The 20,295-nt window shown below is 37.6% G+C and overlaps 1 protein-coding gene across 2 annotated transcripts in view; it reads right to left on the bottom strand.

The window, feature by feature from the left end:
• Positions 1-930: 930 nt before the first annotated feature.
• The window catches only part of CDKAL1 (CDK5 regulatory subunit associated protein 1 like 1), a 381,816-nt gene continuing 362,451 nt past the window's right edge, over positions 931-20,295 (bottom strand). For both annotated transcript variants that reach the window (XM_039712037.1, XM_039712038.1), the window contains exon 16: positions 931-3,463. In XM_039712037.1, coding sequence (XP_039567971.1) covers positions 3,257-3,463 — 207 coding nt within the window. In that variant the 3' untranslated portion in view covers positions 931-3,256. The remainder of the gene's footprint in view (positions 3,464-20,295) is intronic.

Genomic DNA, 20,295 nt, shown 5'->3' with positions numbered 1-20,295 from the left:
GCCACTTCTGATATTATTTGCTGTTATTCAAAAATCACTCCAGCTTTCCATATGGGAAGTTGAACCGGGAAGTGAAACTAGGTTAACAGTAGCTGTCAGATGTTCAGAGATGTGCAAGGAATGATGTAACAGAAGTGAATCTCCTCAAAAAGCACATTTTCTTCTTTCTCTTGCTTTATAGAACAAGCTTTACATAAAACACTTCTTCCATGTCATAATCTTTTTCTAAACAAGTATACTATTGCTAGAAACCTACAATGGAAAGACTAAATTACAAAGTCCTCCAGCATACAATGCTCAAGTAGAAAATAAAATGTGTGTACTTAATGCTGTTCACAACAGATTTAAGATGTCTTTGCTACTCAGGGTTCTGTGGTTTGCAAGATTCCTCATTGGAAACAGCCAAAGAGAACTCAGAGCTACCACAAACACTTAAGAAAAAATAGTTGAGGCTTTCTTGGTATCAAATGGAAATTATATTCTTTTTTTGCTCTGACAAAAGGTCATTGAATGTAGATTGCTTATTAGCAGACGCATTCTCTAGTGATGCGTGTGTTCAGCATGTGTGAAAGTGGGATCAATTGACTATGAGGTAACTTTTCCCACAATGACCTTGTTAAGCTGGAGTGCAGCAGATTTCTCACCCACTCTGATGACTTGCACAGAGGGAATACTTGGAAGTAGATGTCAAACATAATGTTGATGTAAAAATTAAAAATGCCACCTGGCAGGGTACTTAGGGCATTCAGAGAGCCAAACAGGATCAAAAATCACAGATCAGATGTTCAGGTCAACTCGTTCCATGAGGAGGATGTACTTGTACAGTTCACTCCACACTCACTGAGGTTTCCCAAGCTGCACCAGTAGCCCCAGGAACTCCAGGCTTGGTCCAGGTGAGCTGTTTGACCAGAACTGTTTTGCTCAGTTCAGTGGCTTTGGAAGATTTATTTGTACATATACAGAACACAACAATAAACACAATGCTGCTCTACAACACAAGTGTCAAAAACCTCTCTCAAAATCTAAAGGAAGGCAACAAAATACTTGATAAAAAACCACTTCCTACTTATCAGATTAAAGCTCAGTTTAAGAATATACTGCAGGCAATATAATTTACAAAGTCTTCTTTGGCCTCTTTCAGTATATTGCACTATTTCTAAGAAAATAAGCTGGTCCCATTAAAGTCAACGATGCACAGAATCTAAATCACAAGCTTCGTAAATCTCTGTAATAGCTGATGCAATGAGTCTGTAATTGCCACGATTAGATAAGCTAGAGTGGCTGACAGAGATAATGCTAGAGGCACACAACATATCTGCATAGATTATTCCCATCACATGCGAAAATTTGGCTGGGATATGATGATTTTGTCAATGCACAGTTTTCCTGAGAATCTTGCAATCTGTGGTATTTTCCCAAAAATTTCAACTCCCAGAGTCATGTTGGTGCATTTTTTTTTTCAGAGAATTTTTCAGATTTGTTAAAAAAGTAAATTACTGATTGTTATATATTCCTTGTTGTACAGAAAAGCCTGACAAAAAAAGCACCCCAATAAACAGAAGCAAATTAAAGGCATGGGTTGTTTTTTGTTTTATTTTATTTTAAAACTCATGGATTTTGAGTCTTGGCTTATGACCTTCAGTGGTTGCTATAAGAAATATAATATTCAAGTGATCACATATCTGATTTCCTGAAGACACTTACATCTGTTGTTATAATTTACAGGCTGTGCTGAAAGCATCATGGTGGAGCTTCCTGGTTAATTGTCTGTAACTATTACGGATCCCCAATTTATAAGGTACAAAGCACTCTTACTAGGGGATTATTCCTCTGCACTGTAGAGACAATGTACTGGTTTTGGCTGGGATAGAGTTAATTTTCTTCACGGCAACTGGTATGGGGCTATGTTTTGGATTTCTGCTGCTGAGGAGGGCTCACACAGAGTCAAGGCCTCTTCTGCATTTCTGGGAATGGCCGGGCACCTGCCTGTCAAAGTAATGAATGATTTATTTCCTTGGTTTGCCTTGCTTGCATGTGCAGCTTTTGCTTTACCTATTTAAGTGTCTTTACCTCAACCCCTAAGTTTTATCACTTTTACCCTTCTGATTCTTGCCCCCACCCCACTGCAGGGGGCTGAGCGAGGATCTTAGCTGCCTGCTGGGGTTAAACCACAACAGCCATGTAAACATGACAGCTCAGCTCCATCTGGATGTGACACAAACATTAAAAAAACCCTCAACAGTGCCTGTGTTATGATTTTAAACAGTCTCTGCAAGTGGAAATTTGGATGAAGATTCAGAAAGGTGACAAGGCATGAACAAACCAACAATATCATGAGGTGAGGTGCTGGAAGAACTGGGCACACAGTCCAGTCCCTGACTCACCAGCACACTCACAGGATGTCTGGAGATCCTGCCATGACACAATGGCTGAAGAAAGTAATTATAAATTTTCATTGTGTAAAATGCAACCTCCTCACCCACAGAGTAATAATTGTTTTACTGAGCCAGTGCAAAGCTAAGAGATTCCCAGGTAGTTCTCTAAAGATTATGTAAAATCTACAGACTGTATTAAATCCATCTTTTAACAGAACTCAATCAACAGAATAACATCTTCCCATTCAATTATAAAAATCCAACACCTTTAGAACTATTTCTACATAAAAAATTATTATTCCTGTATTAAAAAAGACTAATAATTCATTGTGAAGTCGAGAGATGAAAGATAGCAGGCAAGAATTCTTTCAGACATGACAGCAAATTAAATAGCAACAAATAACAAACTTTAATGGGCTTGCAGTGTTCATTCTAATGTAAAAAGACATACCAAATGATCACACTGCATCAAGCAAAATCTTTAGGAAAGCTTTAAATAATCTACCCATAAAAGATGACCAATATCACACAATGGAAAGATTCCTTATAAACTTAATGCAATTTTACCTGATACAGCAATTATGAAAAGAGTATGTAATGCAAATATTGCATCATTTTAGGAAAAAAAAGGAAAGGAAATATGCAACAACCTGTTCTACCAACCAAAGATCTCAGGTTTTGGCAAGATAGGCCTTCCCACAGCTTACTAACCTTCTCTCCTTTGAATGACAGGAAAGGCATAGAGCGAGTACAAATTATTGCCCAATTCATATTAGCTTTTTTTTTTCTAAAATAAAAAAAAAATATATTTGTTGGTAAAAGTGTTTCCTTTGAAGATTTTGAACAGCAGTTTCATTGTTTTCATAAAAGCCCCATTCAGTTCACAGTTCTGTTTTCATTCCTCCGTAGTAAAACATAACAAGAACTGCCAGCAGAGCCAGGCTGACAGACAGGATCTTCAGTCCTCCTCCCTCTTGTTGCCATGGCAGCTGCAAAGCCGTCCAGGAGCTGAGCTGTGCCTTCACTGGGATCTCTGCACAAGGCTGTGCTTTCCAGTCTGTGCCATTCTGTGCTGAACGTCGGAACTCCTGCGAAGAAATGCACGCATTAGGATTGAAACTGTGCTCTGTCTCTCTGATTGTACACACCAAATACACTCTCCTCTTTATAGAGAGGTTCAAATTAATGTCCTTTTCAAGACCAACAATTCAACCTGCACTGCATCATCACCAGGTCATCAGTTTTTCATACAGAAATCTCATAAATGCCATACAAAATCAGTATTTCTAATGACATTAACTGCCAAGTCAATGCAGCTGTTAGCAACAGAAACAAATCCCCAGACCTCACTGCCATCAGAGACAATTGTTTGATGGTTATTTTTTAATTTGTTTTGCTGCTATCTCACTACTTTCCGATTTTTGGCTTCTCCAAAAGAAATGTCTAACCAGTGATAAAGGGGACCACAACACTCAATCCTTTGCACAGCAGGGATCTTCTAAAGTCAATCATTGACTCCTGGTGTGCCAGCTCAGTGGTGCTTGAAAATCCTCCCAAAGGGCTTTTCCTTTCCCCTGACCCTCAGGAGGCAGCTGTGCTAAAACACTCACCTTCTCATTCAGCATATTGAATCCCAGCTCCCTGCTGTGCCTGCCATTACCATTCCCAACCTGACTGCAAGCACCAAGATCCCCAAGAATATGATGTCTTTTAACTGCAGCACAAGTTACAGATGTTGCATCACTATTTCAGCAGACAATCCAAGTGAAAAGAATAAAAGGCTTTTTTCTCTCACAGTCTTATTCAGTTCAGTATTGTAGATACTCAAAAGGAAAAACATCCAGTGAAGCTCTGATGACATTTGCAAGAGATATAAGTGGTAAAGGTGTAATTAAACAAAGGTGTAACAATGCTGCATCATAAGATGCAATATTTCTGTTTTCCTCCCTCTATTTGAATCATCTCTTGGGAATTCAATTGATTTCAGCTGGATTTTTAATTGGTTTGAAATTTTCCAGTTAAAAAAAAAGGTTTTTGGTTAAACCATTTTATTTTTTACTCTTTCACATTTTGTATAAAATAATCAGGGACCCAGAAAGTACCTATCTGGATAATCTTGTATTTCCAAGAAGCTGAAATGGGGCCACATGAAAATACAGACCAGATGCCTGCTCTGTCTTTTACCAAACATATTTCTGGGCAAACTCAAAGAAATATCAAAGCTTCAAGAAAGGTGCCTGCCCATGAAAGTGTGACAGCACAATTCAAACCTCCTGTAACTCGCTCCTGTTTTCCATTTCAGCAATCAGCTCCATTATAGTAATTGTAGAAGAAAATAATGATTACTACTGGTTAGGTAAGTAAGCATCAAAGGGGCAAATGACAGCCTGGAGTAAGTGCTATTCTAACAACTGAGTTATTGCTGACTTAAAGCCCAATTCACACAGGCAAAGGGTTACTGATCAAGTGAGCTATGAAATGAGGATGACTTCTCACACATAAGCACCTAGAAAAATGTCAACTGGGTAAACAGAGGAAAGAAACAGGTAAGGACACTGGGGTGTAATTCTCCACAGTGAGAGTAACAGCACAGCTCCAGAACTTCAGTCTATATTGTGCAGAACATGTTAACTTAATCAAAAACTAATGTTAAGTTATTAATTACAATCAATTTCTAAGGTGTCTGAAATTTTAGCACTTGACCACAGCTATTTTGTCCTCCCAATAAAGTTGATTAACCTTTGCCTGAACATTAAACTGGAAAATGTACAGAATTAAGGATTTTTTACAAATGAGTCAAAATTCTTCTGCAATTTTTTCTTTCTAGACATTTATAAAGCATTTCTTTTCTTTGTAGGTCTTACAAATCTCTAATGTAAGGTGCTTAATTTAAGGTAATGATCTGTTTTTATATGTATTGTTGGTACATTAACACTAAGGCTAAAATAATTTAATGGAATGGATAAGGCTGTAAAAATATCAGTACAACTAAAGTCTTATTTCTTCTGATATTTATTTTTCACTGAATTATGACTTAAAATTTGGCTGACTACAATCAGCCTATTGACTCCTAATTAAATATTTCTACACTGCATGATAAAATCATAGCTATTTACTCATACAGGACTGGATGCTATCCCTTGGCACACTGATAAAAAGGGCCAGTACCTCATAAATAATGTTGGACCTTCTCCTCAATGCTCCTCTTCATGCTTAGCTTCAGTTCCTACCTACATGTCTCAGGAAGATTAGGGACAAGCAGCAAAACGCCCCAAACACAAATTGTAAGTTGTAAAATGTTTTGAGATACTTCTTTTAAGTTTTCTCCTTCACTAACAGTTAAGCACATCAGTGTTTCATGCATTCAATCATGTTTCTGTAACATAGTTTACAGTAGTGGTTTCACTGGTATTTCGTTTATGTTATACAGTTTTTCTGTTTTCCAACATAAAACCAAAGAGTTTCATCTTGCTGGTATAATTTTGATCATGCCTATACTGCTTTTTTTTGTTACCATACTGTTTTCTTACACCTCCGCTGCAACTGCATATGCATTAGGTAGTGCTGCATACTGCTGGTAGGACAGAATGGCACAAGACATTCTAGCAAGGTTTACAAAGTTCCAGTGGTGGTGAACTCTGCTGGTGAATTGTCCCAGTAGCATTTCATCTAAGTCAGCCAGTACAGCTGTGAAATCTGGTTTTCTTTACTTCATCATATTTCAAATAAATGAGATGGTCATACTGATACAGTTAATCAATTTTTTAAATTATTTTAAAAATTATTTTTGGTAGAAAATCTGCAAACCGAAGTGACCCTTTTCTTAAAGACATCACAGCTTACCACTTAAACATGCTGTGTTTCTGTTTAATAATGTACACCTCTTCAGGTGATCCTGCCAAATATTCCTTCCCAAGGAAAGTAAAGAGTGTATTCATCTGATTCATGTTTTCTAAGCACTGTTCTCTAGTCTGGCCCAAATTTCTGTCTGACACATGAGTAATACCACAGGGTTCCATGAAAATTTCCCTCATTATCATCACAGAATGTGCATCTGTAAAAAAAAAAAAAAAGGTACATCTGGCTCCCTGCGACTGAAAGGCTTCTGTAGAAAATAACAGTCTTTTTGTCCCCATCCTGAGATTCATACAGAGCCTTTAAACCCAGGATAATCGCTCAGAGACACCTGCAGGTGGATGCCTCTTCCTCAGTCTGTTGTGCTGCTCAGTGAGACATGGCACAAACTCCCCAGTGAGAAGAGGAGCTCTGCTAAAGGGACCATGTCACTGCCCCCTCTCCCTCCTGAGGAAGGGCTGAGTGGCCCTTGCCACAGTCTGGACAACAGTGATGGGCCTGTCAAGAATATAAGCAGCTCTTCCAGGCACACAAGTATCCTATAAACAGCTGTGTTAGTGAAAAACACTCTATATATGACTCTGCCCATTTGGTGTAAAAAACCTTGGTGGAGGTAAAAAACATTTACACTGTCCACTTACCATGCTCTCACTTAATAGGATTCATTTTGACCAGTCCTTATTTGTATCTCTGTCTCTAGATACAATATTCACAGTGCATTAGCTTTCCAAAGAAATCTTGAAGTAATTTCTGTAATATTCTGGCCTGAGATAGTTGTGATATTTACCACATACAATCACTAGTCAGAGTGCAACAGTTCCTCAAGCTGAGCTCAGAAATCACACTTTTCTAGCTCCAAGAGTTAGAAAGATTACCATAATGATTCATTTCAGTGGAATTTAGAGCAAAATTCAAAGCCTCTTTTAACAAAAAAATGCTGGGAGGAAGCCCTAAGGTAAAGAAGTTTCAAAAATAAGTGTTTGTACTAGTTTCAGTCTTGATAGGCCACAAACTCTTTGGTAGACTTGTTTAGCACTGCTCTCACTAAATAGGACCACAATGAAGGAAAAGGCACTCTAAGATTTAATATTATATACTATTAATCAAAATGAAGGAAGGAAGGGAAATTACCGAACTGAAATGCACAGACAGAGACTTTGAGCTAAGCATCTTGTATTTCCATGGAGGCAGCCTTTCATCTTGTTTTGGCAGTCACAAAGTAAACACAAGACTTTGCTAATAAGGTATAATATAAATTATTAAAACTTCTAGTGTATGATCAAATGCATTTCAGATTATTTTTTGAATAATTCTGCCTTGACAACTGCCAGGAGTAATATATTTTGTGTACTCTTGCACAGACCCATTGATTGCTGTCTCTGAAACTCCAGTCCCAGAGCAAACCACCGTTCATGAAAGAAATATATAATCACATCAAAACCTAAGATTTGGCATCTGTCGATCACAGCCTAGCTTTTTGTAAGGTCTCACTTCATGTTAGTCAACAAAGACATAAGAGAAACTCTTTAGCTCTGAGCTGAGGTTTTAATAGATTCAAAACATTTCTTACATGCAAATTTCTTTTATGGCTCAGGGGCACTGTTAGAGCTTGAAGTGTTAGCTAACTGCTGTGAAAAACTTCTTGACTGAGCATATCTCAAGATAAATTAGACTTCTGAATTTTTTAGCCCAACCAAGTACATCACACACTTGTACTACTGGCTTTAAAAACATGGACTTTTACATAATCATGCACAACAAGTCTGTGTGACAAATTTAAAGAAAACATGTTAAAATATGCATTACATCTCCTGCTGCACTATTTGAAACTCTGGGCTATTCCTCTTTAAAGGCATTTTTCAGATTTAAAAAAACAAACAGTTACTGAAGGTCACATAGATTACATATGCAAAAAATATGTAAATTAATATGTAAATTGAGCTTCATTGAATAGTTCTGGAAGACACATTTAGTTCTGTAGGTATTAAGAGAACTCCTTTGATTTATTACTTTAAAAATTCTACCAGCCTTCTGCAAATGTGGAATGCTGATCTTAAATTACAAAATAAATGGCACAGAAAATATTTTTCCCCTAATGGAATTAACACGGTAATTGCTACAAGAAGCATCTCTGCCATAATGTATTCTAATGAATGCCCACTATGATGCTGTTAAAAGAAAATGCTGTCTACAACCATGCTTGTGTCAGATGTTATCAGGTGTACACCATTCCTAGGAATTCGATGAATCCCTGCACACACAGAGTTTACTTACCTATTTTAAAAAATGAGAAACCTTGAGGAAAAAAAAATAAAGCAGCCAGGTCCTTTTGCAAAGGAATTTCATATTATTTCTTCTTGTTGGGCTTTGAAAATATCCCGTGATGGACACCACAACCTCTCCGTGCCTTTGTTCCCCTGCTGGAGCCCATTCATGGGAAAATGCTTCTCTTTATATCCATCTGAACCTCTCATTTCAACCTAGGCCCAGTCTCTCATGCCCCACATGTGCCAGTGGCAGGCACTTGGCTTGGTTCTTGTCAGGAACTCCTGTGCAGGCACTGGGAGGCCTCTGCTGGGGTCCCTGCCCCAGCTCTGAAGAAGCCTCAGCCTCTCCTTGCAGGCCAGCTGCTCCGGCCCCTGACCAGCTCCATGATCCAAATCTGAACTCCTTACAGTTCCCAGCTCCTCATTTACGGCAAGATCACTGCAAATGACCCAGTCAAAGCAGGTCAGCAATGCTCCTAGAGGCTGGACCATGGTCAAACACAACTATACAGGTAATAACGGGAGGCTGTAGAGACTGATTGACCTTAAGCTCATCTGCATTAAATCTGACAGTTCCTTCCAGCTGTCATCCCTTATGGAGACAATCTTTAAGTAGGGCCTTCCCTGACCTGCACAGCAAGTCAGCAGTCTGTGTTCTTTCCAGTAACACCTGCATGATCTGTCTGGTTCCTTTGATCAGCACAGAAAAATCCACTTTGCTCACTACTCAACTTTTACCTTGATTACTACTACAATAATTCCTCCTGTCCATTCTCTTTTCCTTCTACTTCTCATTTCTCTCTTGCATCATCTGACCATGCAGCCTCTCAAAAATACACAGGCAGAGATTCCACTAGGAACACAAATTTGTAATGTCATGTCATACAGACACACATCTGGAACTTCCTCCTGCTACATTAACATTAAATTCAAATTTTAATATTCCTATTTAAGAGTATAAAATGAATTAATTTTCTCTCTGTAAATTCCCACCATGACTGTATGGCTGCATTGGTGTTTTTCTTGGCAGACATCTCCCTGCTCTCTTCCATGTTCTTACCTAAGGGTAGGCCCTTGCATACCTACTTTTTTCCTCCCCCAGTCTTTCAGATTATTCCCTCAATCAGCCCTCAAAATTCAAAAAGCACTTAGATGCTAGACAGAAGGCTGAGCAACTGGGGCTTATTAAATAACTTCTTTTGTGATGTACACTTTGAGCAGGAATGAAACTACCAAAAAGCTCAACTAACAAACAAACAAAAACAAGAGGACCAATTGAGAAAACACAAGCCAAAAACCACCTCCAAAATGTTTAAAACACAGTCTTGTGCTGTTTTTCATTATGCCCACTTATTTTACCCTGTTTCTTTATATTTACCTATAAATGCTTCCAGCCAGGACTTGACTCTCTTTTTACATATTTGTATTTTGTGCTGCTATTAAACTTAGTGACTCAGTATCGTTCCACTACACAAACAATGCACCATCAAAATAACCTGTCATTCAAGGTCAGACACAACATGTTTAAAAAAACAATGTGATGCCTGGGTTCTGAGCTTTATTTTTTTGTAATGAGGTGTGTGGGGTGTCAATCACTATGGCAGAATCAAAGGACATGACAGCCAGCATTCCAGCCAGCTCCTGCAACCACAGCAGAACTGAGAGATCTCCTAAATATAAAAAGTTTGCATTTCAAAAATCACCCAAGCAATGACTTGAAATGAAGAATGAACACAGCAGCACAATGTGGACAAATTCAGGATGGGGTTCTGTCACTATTTATCTCCCAGTGCACAGGACAGTTTTATGAAGGAGATGGCAGGTACTTGCTCTGGGCACTTAGCTGGTAATTAGCTGGCTAACAGACAAATCTGTTTCCTAGAGATCACTAGCACAGGCTTCATGGCTTTGAAAATACATTAGAGTGAATTACAGGATGTACATTAACTTGTAGTAACACTAGATATCATTTTTCAGTGTGCATACCATGGCCTGTCTTATTAGATACCATTCCATAGGTTTCCAGCTTGCTCCTTCTTTAAAGGATCACTAAGATTTTTTTTTTTTTGGGGGGGGAATGTTTTTTAAAATAAGAATTTTAAGATTTATACCTTAAAAAAACAAATTACAAATTTTCCAGTTTATTTTATTGGATGATGAAAGACAACAAGTGAATGTTCAAAGTCTACTCTACAAGTGAGAATATTAAATGAAATATGATATACTTTTTTACAGCACAAGCTTTGACACACCACCACCTCTTTGCTTCCCTTTTACATCTTGAAACAACAGTGACAATTATGTGGAGGTCAATGGTACCTACAGGCAAAGACACAAAAGGTTTCCATCAGAAAGAGTATCCCAGTAAAATGAATAGCAAGATCTGAAAATGTATATTCATGACACAAGAAGCAACAATATAACTGAATGATATTCATATATCAACAGTGAAATACTAAATACTGCTTTTACTCAAGAGACATTGTCTCTCAAAATCAGGAGAGATTTCAAAGATCTTTCACATACAGCAAAGCAGAATAAACTGATATATGTACATATTCTTGGCTAAAGCCTCCCCCTTAATCCTAGAATATGTCATAATCCTGAATTTATAGTGTTTTCATTTCTTCCTACAGAACCAAGTATTAAAATGCAATGTTCCACAGAGACTTATATAATACAACAACCTCAGAGACAAAAGGTACAGCCCTTCTTACTCTTCAATGTCGTGGGTAATAAACATGGTTTAAAAACAGCATTTTAAATACTTTGCAATGATACTAGGCTACAGAGTTTCAAATTTCATTCCAGTAGGTATCTGTGGGATCTATATGCCTCCCTCGTTTTACAGTGAGAGAAAAAAATAAAGAAGATTGATTGTTTCCAGTGCCACAATGCAAGTCAGCAATCAGGTCTCTACAATTCAGATTCCAGCTGCCAGCAGAAGCCAACATAGCCTGTAAAGATCTTTTATGTCTGTCAAGTTTAAGTTTTAAAATAACTTTCTTAAAGCTAGGCAATGCCTTAATATACAGTCTCCTGACAATTTCTCTTACATTTATTTTCACAGACTTTTCTGCCTGGGATTAAGCACCTCCAGTTCCTGGGAGTGCAGATGCTCACCAAGCACAGCTGGAACCAGACCTTGGCAGAAAGAAGTATTTCATATAAGCCGAAAATTTTACAGTTAATACAGTGTGACTGATCTTGACCAACTTTGTGGGCTCAGTGATAATACAAAGGTTTTCTTTTCACATTGTGGTGGCCTCTTTTCTTTAAGTATCCTTAGCTGTTTTAGGGAGGTCTCCCACAGTACCAGTTAGCATACTTTTGAGCACCTGAGGGAGTGTCTGGAAATCTGTGTCTCCTTTTTAATTTCACACTCAGTCAAGTTCAGCTGCAGTTAATGGAGGGCTCTCTCATGGAAACATCAAACAATTGTTACTTTCTGTGATTAGCAAGCCTAACTGCTCTAACACAATCTCTCTATCCCCAGTCACCACAAATGATTCATCAGCCCTTCCCCACAAGAAAGATTACATGAGAAAAACCTTTCTTGGCTTGCAGTGTATTTTATGCTAGATAATCATGATAGCACCTTGGCACCCTGTCTAAGACATCAAAGAGCCTTAAGTATCCAATCTGCAGGCTGGAACAAATATCTACCCTCGGGAGAGACTTCGTATCATTCAGAGGGTGGTCTGACCAAACTTTTGCAGTTGTACAGGATTGCAGTGCCTGAGTAGGGACTTGCACCCTGTCATGCTCAAATACTGACCATTTGTATCCACTGGACCTCAGGCTTCTCCCATACGGGTGTTACACAGTGTGCTCTATCAGGTTGTATCTGATAATTCTGAGGATTAGCTCATGAGGAGAAATAGTTCTTCTGGAATTACCCATGAAGTAAAAATTACTAATTTCCTCTTTTTTTTGATATATCATCCCCTAGAGTTGTCTTAAATACTGAAAAGTCAACACCGCAGCTTGCCTGAATTCATGCAAATTTTAATAGTTTTAAGTATCTATTTCCAAGCATCTTTAAAGTGGCCACCATCAAATGTGTTCTCTAGACTAACCCTCTAGCAGGCACTTTAAACATCTGCCTCACCTTCACTTGATGAAATGGGAAGACAAAAGGTACATTTCAGGAGAATAATGTAAACATAAACTTATAACTGTTTCTTATCTTCTTAAGCAGTCAGAAACTTAGTTATGGGGGATACAGGAAAGCTTAGAAATAAATAAGCAACTCCCTTGAAAGAGAGGTTTAAAAGGCATATAACAACACTAACATTACATGACAAACAATGACAAGAAAAAATATATAACAGTACCTTATTAAATTGGACACTAGGAAAAATTTTTTTTAGCCAAAAGGTTGTCAAGCACTGGAACAGGCTGCCCAGTCAAGTGGCTGAGTCACTGTCCCAGCAGGTATTTAGAAGATGCATGGATGTGGCACCTGGGGCCATGGTTTAGTGGTGAGCTTGGCAGTGCTGGGTTAGTGATTGGACTCGATGATCTGTAAAGCCTTTTCCAACCTAAAAGATTCTGATACTAAAGGAATAGTCTTAGCTCTGTGCACAAAAAAATTTGCACATGGACACGTGTGAAAATACTGCATAAGCACTTAATAAAATACTGAAACACAATACAGCTTTTATACAGAAATAAGGATTGTTAAACTTTCCTCTGTTTAGAAAAGGCTACTGGTCTGTGAGAACACAGCCCAAAATATTTTAATACAGCTTTCTCTCATGCTTTGCTGTTGCTTTTGTCTCTAGGTGAATGCAAGTATTGGCAGCAATTGACTCCTGGACAGCGGTGTCCTCCACATCATTTCAATATCTCTGCCTGTCCTAGTACTTTTGAACCTACTCACTTCAACAATGGGAGGACACCAAGGGCTGTTAAAAAAACCCTTGCTCAAATCTAAATCACTGCTTCTGTTGAGGGGAAGGCGAGACCACAGCCTCAATAATCTGTTTTATGCCACCATGCTGCTGACCAACCTGTACTCCTGAAACTCCAAAATCACATGCAGTACTTACACAAACCAGGAGAAGAAGTTACAAAAAAGTGAGATAAACACAAATAAAACAGAGGATGACCTGAAAGTGGCAAACATATACCAGGTGTCTACAGGGGTGAGAAATACAAGCCCACAGGATGACAACTGTGGGGCTTAATGCAATCTTTAACAAATTGATGGGTTTGGATTTTAAGAAGTTTCATGTCTCCACACTAAAGATTAACAGCACTACAACAGTTTTCTTTTATCATACAAGATACTCCTCCAAGTATCATTCATTCCTTTCCATCTCTTAAGAGCTGCACATCTGGCTTTCCCCTGTGGTTCTGTGACAAAATCTGATTATGCTACAGAATCTTAAGCACTCCTCACTGAAAAAAATAATGAACTAACATTTCTTTGGACATGAGACACATGAGCTGAAAAAGGAAAAGAATTCCTGTCATTCTAAGCACTACTTCCATCATTTTACCAAATTAAAGTTCTTGTACTTTGAAAAAAATATCTGTGTCAGAAATGGATATTCACAGCTGTCCTTTTTGTATGATAATTATGTTATCTGCACTTATCAGAGATTTTGTATGTGAGAATTGCAAAATAGTTTCCATACGGATAAGATAAATCACAGTCACACTGAGTGGAATGACTTAACAATCACATGCGAAGTCATGTCAAAACAAGAATGAGAGTTTTAAAAAAAATCCTCTAGTCCTGATAACAGGACCCTTTCCTCAGGACCAGAAATCCATCTGGTCGATATTATGCATAGGTAGTTTTTGTAGCTATGTGATTTTTTTTGACAAAAAGAGCTTGAGTGTACTGCCTACACATTTTTGTTCCATCAAAAGTACTTTCACAAACATTTCCAAGCCACTCCAATCCAAAATGGAGCATTTGTTCAAATTCTGCCACAGTACAAATATATATATAGGTATGAAGAAGAATCTATCAATTTGAAAGCCAAGACATTTAGTGAATAATTTTTCTCACATAATAGTGTGTCAAGGACCTCCTGATTACACTGAGACTAAAGAAAAATAACAGTAATTTCCACGGGGCTTTTTCTTTTTGTTTTGCATATGACATCTGGCTCTCTAAGCCAGTCAGGTTTCATTCCTCTCACTATTTATCAATCATACATCCATCTCAGGTTGTAGTACTTGGGTGGTCAAACCTTTTTGAGAGGTCATGTGGGTCTACCAAGAGCCTAGACTGCCATGTCCTGCCAATCTCCTGGCCAGACAGAAATGTTTCATGTCATTAATAGCTACAAGCTCTCCTTCTCCACATGTCACATGTGCTCCCACATACATGACACTGACCTGACAGCCCCTGGAAAAGAGGGTATTGGATAACACCAAATGAGCCAGGTCAACTCTTCAGGTTGTTCCCATGCCAGAGGCTGGCCATTTCTGGATTAAAGACAACATGCTCACACACGTGTGGAGAGGGCTTCATTACAGGTCAAGTCTCACAAACAGTGTTTCTACCGGGAAGACCAGGTAAAAAGGCAATAAAAACCCCAAACTGTCATAAAGAAGATATTGATAGAACAGTAAAATTGACACCCATTTTCTGAATTAAGTTGAGCCAGAAACTTGGAATTAACTACTTTCTAATGGGCTGATGAGCTATCTACATCAAAAATGGTCTCCCTTTGGGTCCCTAATTATTCTGTGTGATTGGCATCACCAAGAACAACTAAAAATGTACATTTCTTCCAGAAAAATATTTATAAACATTTTTTATATGTATGCTTTTAATTTATAAATTATTTGTTAGACCTTTTCAACAATAAAGAATGAGAAAAATCCATATGATTCTTTCATACCATGGTGGCATTAATGAATGTGTAGAATAACTTTGGGTTTGACTTTATACCACTGTATCCTAATTAAAAATGACTTCATGACAGTGCTTGTTACCTTAGTGATTAAAAGCTGAAGCGCCACCTCATCATAATTCCAGTTTTTAATAATATGAGAATGGAAAAAATATTTCATAAATAATGATTTTATAATTACACCAAATCTGAGTTGTGGTTGTGACTCAAGGAAAGGAAATGAAAGTAAATATGCTGGAATTTTAGCATCCCATGGGCTTCAGTTTCAAGCGCAGAAAAGCTGTGCTTGAAGCCCTCTGACTCTTTTGGAACCTCAAGACATGAACTGTTTCTGATGTCAACCTGCAAATCTACTGAGTCAACTCCCTGTTAAAACGATGAACAAGCTTTGGAATATGTTGTGATGGAAAAGAAAGGTTTAACACCTAAAGGACCCTGCAAACAGATGTAGCACCAATTTTACCTCAGTGGGAACATGTATGGGATTTGGGTTATCTACACTAACCCTACCACACCACCACCATAACCTTTCATGCTAACCTGACTAGATCTTACAGTCCAGAATTCCTTCATCCCACTGCTCCATCAGTCCATAACAATATTTGTAATTTCTGGCTAGAATGCCTGGCACTATAATAAATCAGTAGGAGATATTTTTTGCATTTTTAAGAAGGGTTCTAAGGTCTGAAATAATAAATTGTAGGTGGGGAAACCCTACAAGTAATTTAAATACACAATGGGAAGTAGTCAGAGAAAGGTTATCAAAGATCGGTGTACTGTGCACTAACCACAAGTAAAGCTGTCTTTAACAAAGTACTTAAATAACCAGTAATTTTTGTGTTTCTTTTACTTAATGGTCTTTAATAAAGCCCACAGGAACAGCTTGCTTTGGAACTTATTAAAAATAAGAACTGATCCTAAAGCTCAGTTTAGGAGTCAGGTCCCATAAAAACTCATAGGCCCTGAGCCAAGTTCCTTAGAGAGAGAACTCAATTTTTTACAGTGATTATTACCCCTGTAGTTTAAGAAGACTCCATGAAAAATATCTTAGTGGGAGAGATTGTATTAGGAGGGCAAGGGTTTATTTCTATTGTTGTTTGGTCCAGTAAAACTGCAACAACACACTAAAGGCATGATAAAGGCTCTGGAGACAATGTTAAACTTGATATGGAGTACAGCCTGCACAAACACAAAGTTACTGTAAGTGACCTTTGAACAAACAGCAGTTTCTAAGCTTACTTAGATGCTATAACATTCTGTGGACTGTCTTTGAGCACACAATCATTCTAATGTGTTTAACAGTAAAGTTAAACTTTTACTTTACTGTAAAAGTAAGTTTTACAGTAAGTTCTTTGGATATTCTAATATCCAAAGTAAGTTCTTTGGATATTCTAGGGTACCTGTGGACTGTCTTTGAGCACACAATCATTCTAATGTGTTTAACAGTCATAGTAAGTTCTTTGGATATTCTAGGGTAGCTAGGAGCATATCCTCAGTGGACTAAATTTAAGGCTGTGAAGTTCATATCCAATTCACTGAAGTATGGTATTTGAATATTTAATATACCTTTTCTCCAATGCAGCCATCAAATAGAACTTATTACTCAACTGCAATTTCATTTCAATCTAAGACAGCCCCTGCAAATGTGCCTTTGAATTTTTATATGCAGGAATCTTCCCCAAATATAATTTAATAGTGTCAAAACCACACAAAATTTGTTTCTTTCTCTTACTGAAAAGCCTTTTCCTCTTTTTCTTATGCTTTCTCCTTATCTTACTACCATTGACACCACAAAATTAAAAACAAAAATCTCCAATCTCTAATAAATCTCTTATATTAAAAGCACAAACATAAATCACTATGTCCAAGTATTACAAAAGTCTGACTGGAAGATTATGATTAAAAATGTATCTGGGTATCCTACTATAACTCACAATTAATCCTAATATTGCAGAGCAGCTCAATGCCTTTTCAATAGATTTATCAGAATAAAAGAAAAAAGTTACTAGCAAAATTTATGTATACCTTAGCAATTCTCATTATCATAAAGGGAATAAGCAAGAACACAAAGGATGATTATTAGACTATTAGAAACCCATTAATCTACTCAGAATCTAATAAAGATTTTGAACATATAATAATATTAAAGGCTACAGAACACAACAGTTTACCTTTAAGATGGTTTGGTAATCTTTTTTAAACGAGCTACACTTTTAAAACAGCTTTTAGTTAAAAAATAGCTTAATCTCATGACTGTAATTTTTATTGCCCTTCAGAACTATCTCAAAAGTAATGAATCATCTCACTTCAATGGTTTTGCCAACAAATACATTTCTAAGAGATGGATGTTCAACATTCCAGAACTTTGTACATGTAAATTCAAACCTCCTACTGACCTTCATTTGGTGATGGGTAAAGCTGTATCATGAGCTACATGTGCCTTTTTTTTGTGCTGTCCCTTTCAAGTATTGATGTAGAAAGACTATTTTAATTACAGCTTCAATAAAGGAGGAACAGATAGAAATAACATCCACTCAAGACATAAATATATGATACCTCTGACTGTGTATTCCCACAGGGAAAGGAGAGATAGGGAAGGAATGGAGAGAGAAATACTGCCTAAGTGTGCTTTTTGGTGATCTACGGAGTACCAATAAAAAGAAAAGGGATGACTAAGTACTGCAAACAGAGATAAATTGCACACATGGGCTGAATATCCTCCACCTATCTTTGCTGGAGAGGTATAAAATTCAAACCTATGATGATTTTTGTGGACTGGATGTAGATGACTTCCAAAACAACAGAAAAAACTGAGAAAAGTTGTGGCTGCTATACTTTTCTCCTGAATTAAAACTTACTGAACATTGGTATATTAAACAATAAAGGATTACCAGAACCAAATGCTATTTTATTTTTCCCCAAGAGACTGTTTGTTAGAGATCTAATGGAAAAGAAAAAATATTTTAAAAGAATCTCTTAAATATTACAGGGAGAATCAAGTAGTTAAAATGACTATGGCTACACATTTTCCTATGCCAATAGAGAGCAGAACCTGCTCACTGATCTTGCAGTACAGCATCAGTAGGTTGAGTACTAGAAATAATACACAAAAATGGCAGAACTATTCTAGCACTTAGAGTTTTACTTCTGGAGGCAGAAGAGATAGAACATTTCTGTTTAACCTTTGCTTATTCTCCAGAAAATGACTTAGAGTTGAATCCTCCCTGCCATTACTATTTCCATTCATTGCATGAACTGCACAGGATTAACATAATTATGTATTTTAAGTGATTAAACAGTGACAATCAGCAAAATAACACTGTCTGTTGAGGAAATTAAAAGTACATAAATTAAAGTTCAAATTTTTTCACCTGAAATGGACTGTGGTGAGCATTTGTTTGAAAACGGTCTATGTAATATGTATTGTTTCAGCTGAGCTTTGATGACTGTAGTTGAAATTCAACCCTGCCAGAGGAATGGGCAGAAAGACAACATGCCCATTAAATTAAAGACACCAGGATAAAACTACTAGGTGAAGGTCTTATGCTGGCTCTTCGGCTTGCTGTCTTAAATCAGCTCTGTGTATTTTAGCCCTTTAACCAGGGCAGAGAAACGTGTTGGATCAACACACTTGCACTGCCTTCTGTTCCAGTTTGGGAGACATCAAATGGCTAAATTAAAACATTCATTGAATTATAGCACGTAAGGCTGGAAACAAAGAAGTCACCCCATGACCCAAGGGGGCTGACTTACATCTCAAATGTTTGTCACAGACATTGGCTAAGTATGATCCTAAAAATCAGCACTGATTAATATTTCCCAACTACTACATACAATTCGAGCAAGTGCTTATCTAAACCAGCAAGAAAAATTTACTCTGCCTGTAAGAAAGACTCAATTGTAAGTTTCAAACTTTGAGCCAAGAAATGGGCTTCCAAGCAGAAGAAAAATTCAAGTCAAATCAATTCCCCAAATAAAAAAAGCCAACACAGCATGCAGATAATGTGTAGATCATGAAAATTAGTATCTAAGAAATAGCACACAAGACTTTTCAGGAAAAAATGAGACTTTCAAAGGTCCTTTTATAAAACATCCATAGGTGGCATTGAGCTCTGCTCTTCAAAAGGAAATATAGCTCTTATTACACTAACTTTATAGTGACCTTCATGAAAGAACTGAAGAAAAATTAAGAAAAAAAGATTAATTAAGAAGGATTTTACACCATCTTTTATAACCTCTATTTACAACCAGCAGGGAATACATGGAACACATTAAATAAAACAGATTAATACAAGTAAAAGTACTAAGTATTTGTACACTTAGCCCTACAATCAGTTCCTTCAGAGAATCATTGAATTGTAGAATGGTCTGTGTTGGAAGGGACGTTAAAGATCATCTGTTTCCAATTCCCCTGCCATGGGCAGGGACACCTTCCACTACACCAGGTGCTCAAAGCTCCATCCGACTTGACCTTGAACACCTCTAGAGTTGGGACATCCACAGCTTCTCTGGGCAACCTGTTCCAGTGCCTCATTCCCGCACAGTACAGAATTTTTTTTTTTAATATGTAATCTAAACCTACTCTCTTTCAGTTTGAATGCATTCCCCCTTGTCGGGTCACTACCTGCTCATGTAAAAAGTCCCTCCATCTTTGTTGCAGATTCCCTTTTAGATACTGAAAGGCCACAATTAGGTTAACCCAAAGTTCCCTCCTTTCCAGGCTGAACAAACCAAATTTTCCTTGTTCTTCCTTATAGGAGAGGTGCTCCATCCCTCTGATCATCTTGGTAGCTTCCTCTGCACTTGCTCCAACAGGTCCATGTTCTTTCTGGGCTGAGGACCCCAGAGCTGGATGCAGCAGTGCAGGTGTGGTCTCACCAGAAGAGAGGGATATGATTCCCTCCCTCTCCCTGCTGGCCA

This window comes from Passer montanus, unplaced genomic scaffold, assembly GCF_014805655.1.
Source record: "Passer montanus isolate IOZ18808 unplaced genomic scaffold, ASM1480565v1 scaffold26, whole genome shotgun sequence".
Lineage (NCBI taxonomy): Eukaryota > Metazoa > Chordata > Aves > Passeriformes > Passeridae > Passer > Passer montanus.
Note: the sequence above shows the minus strand (reverse complement) of the source record. Positions and strands in the feature narration are given on the sequence as shown.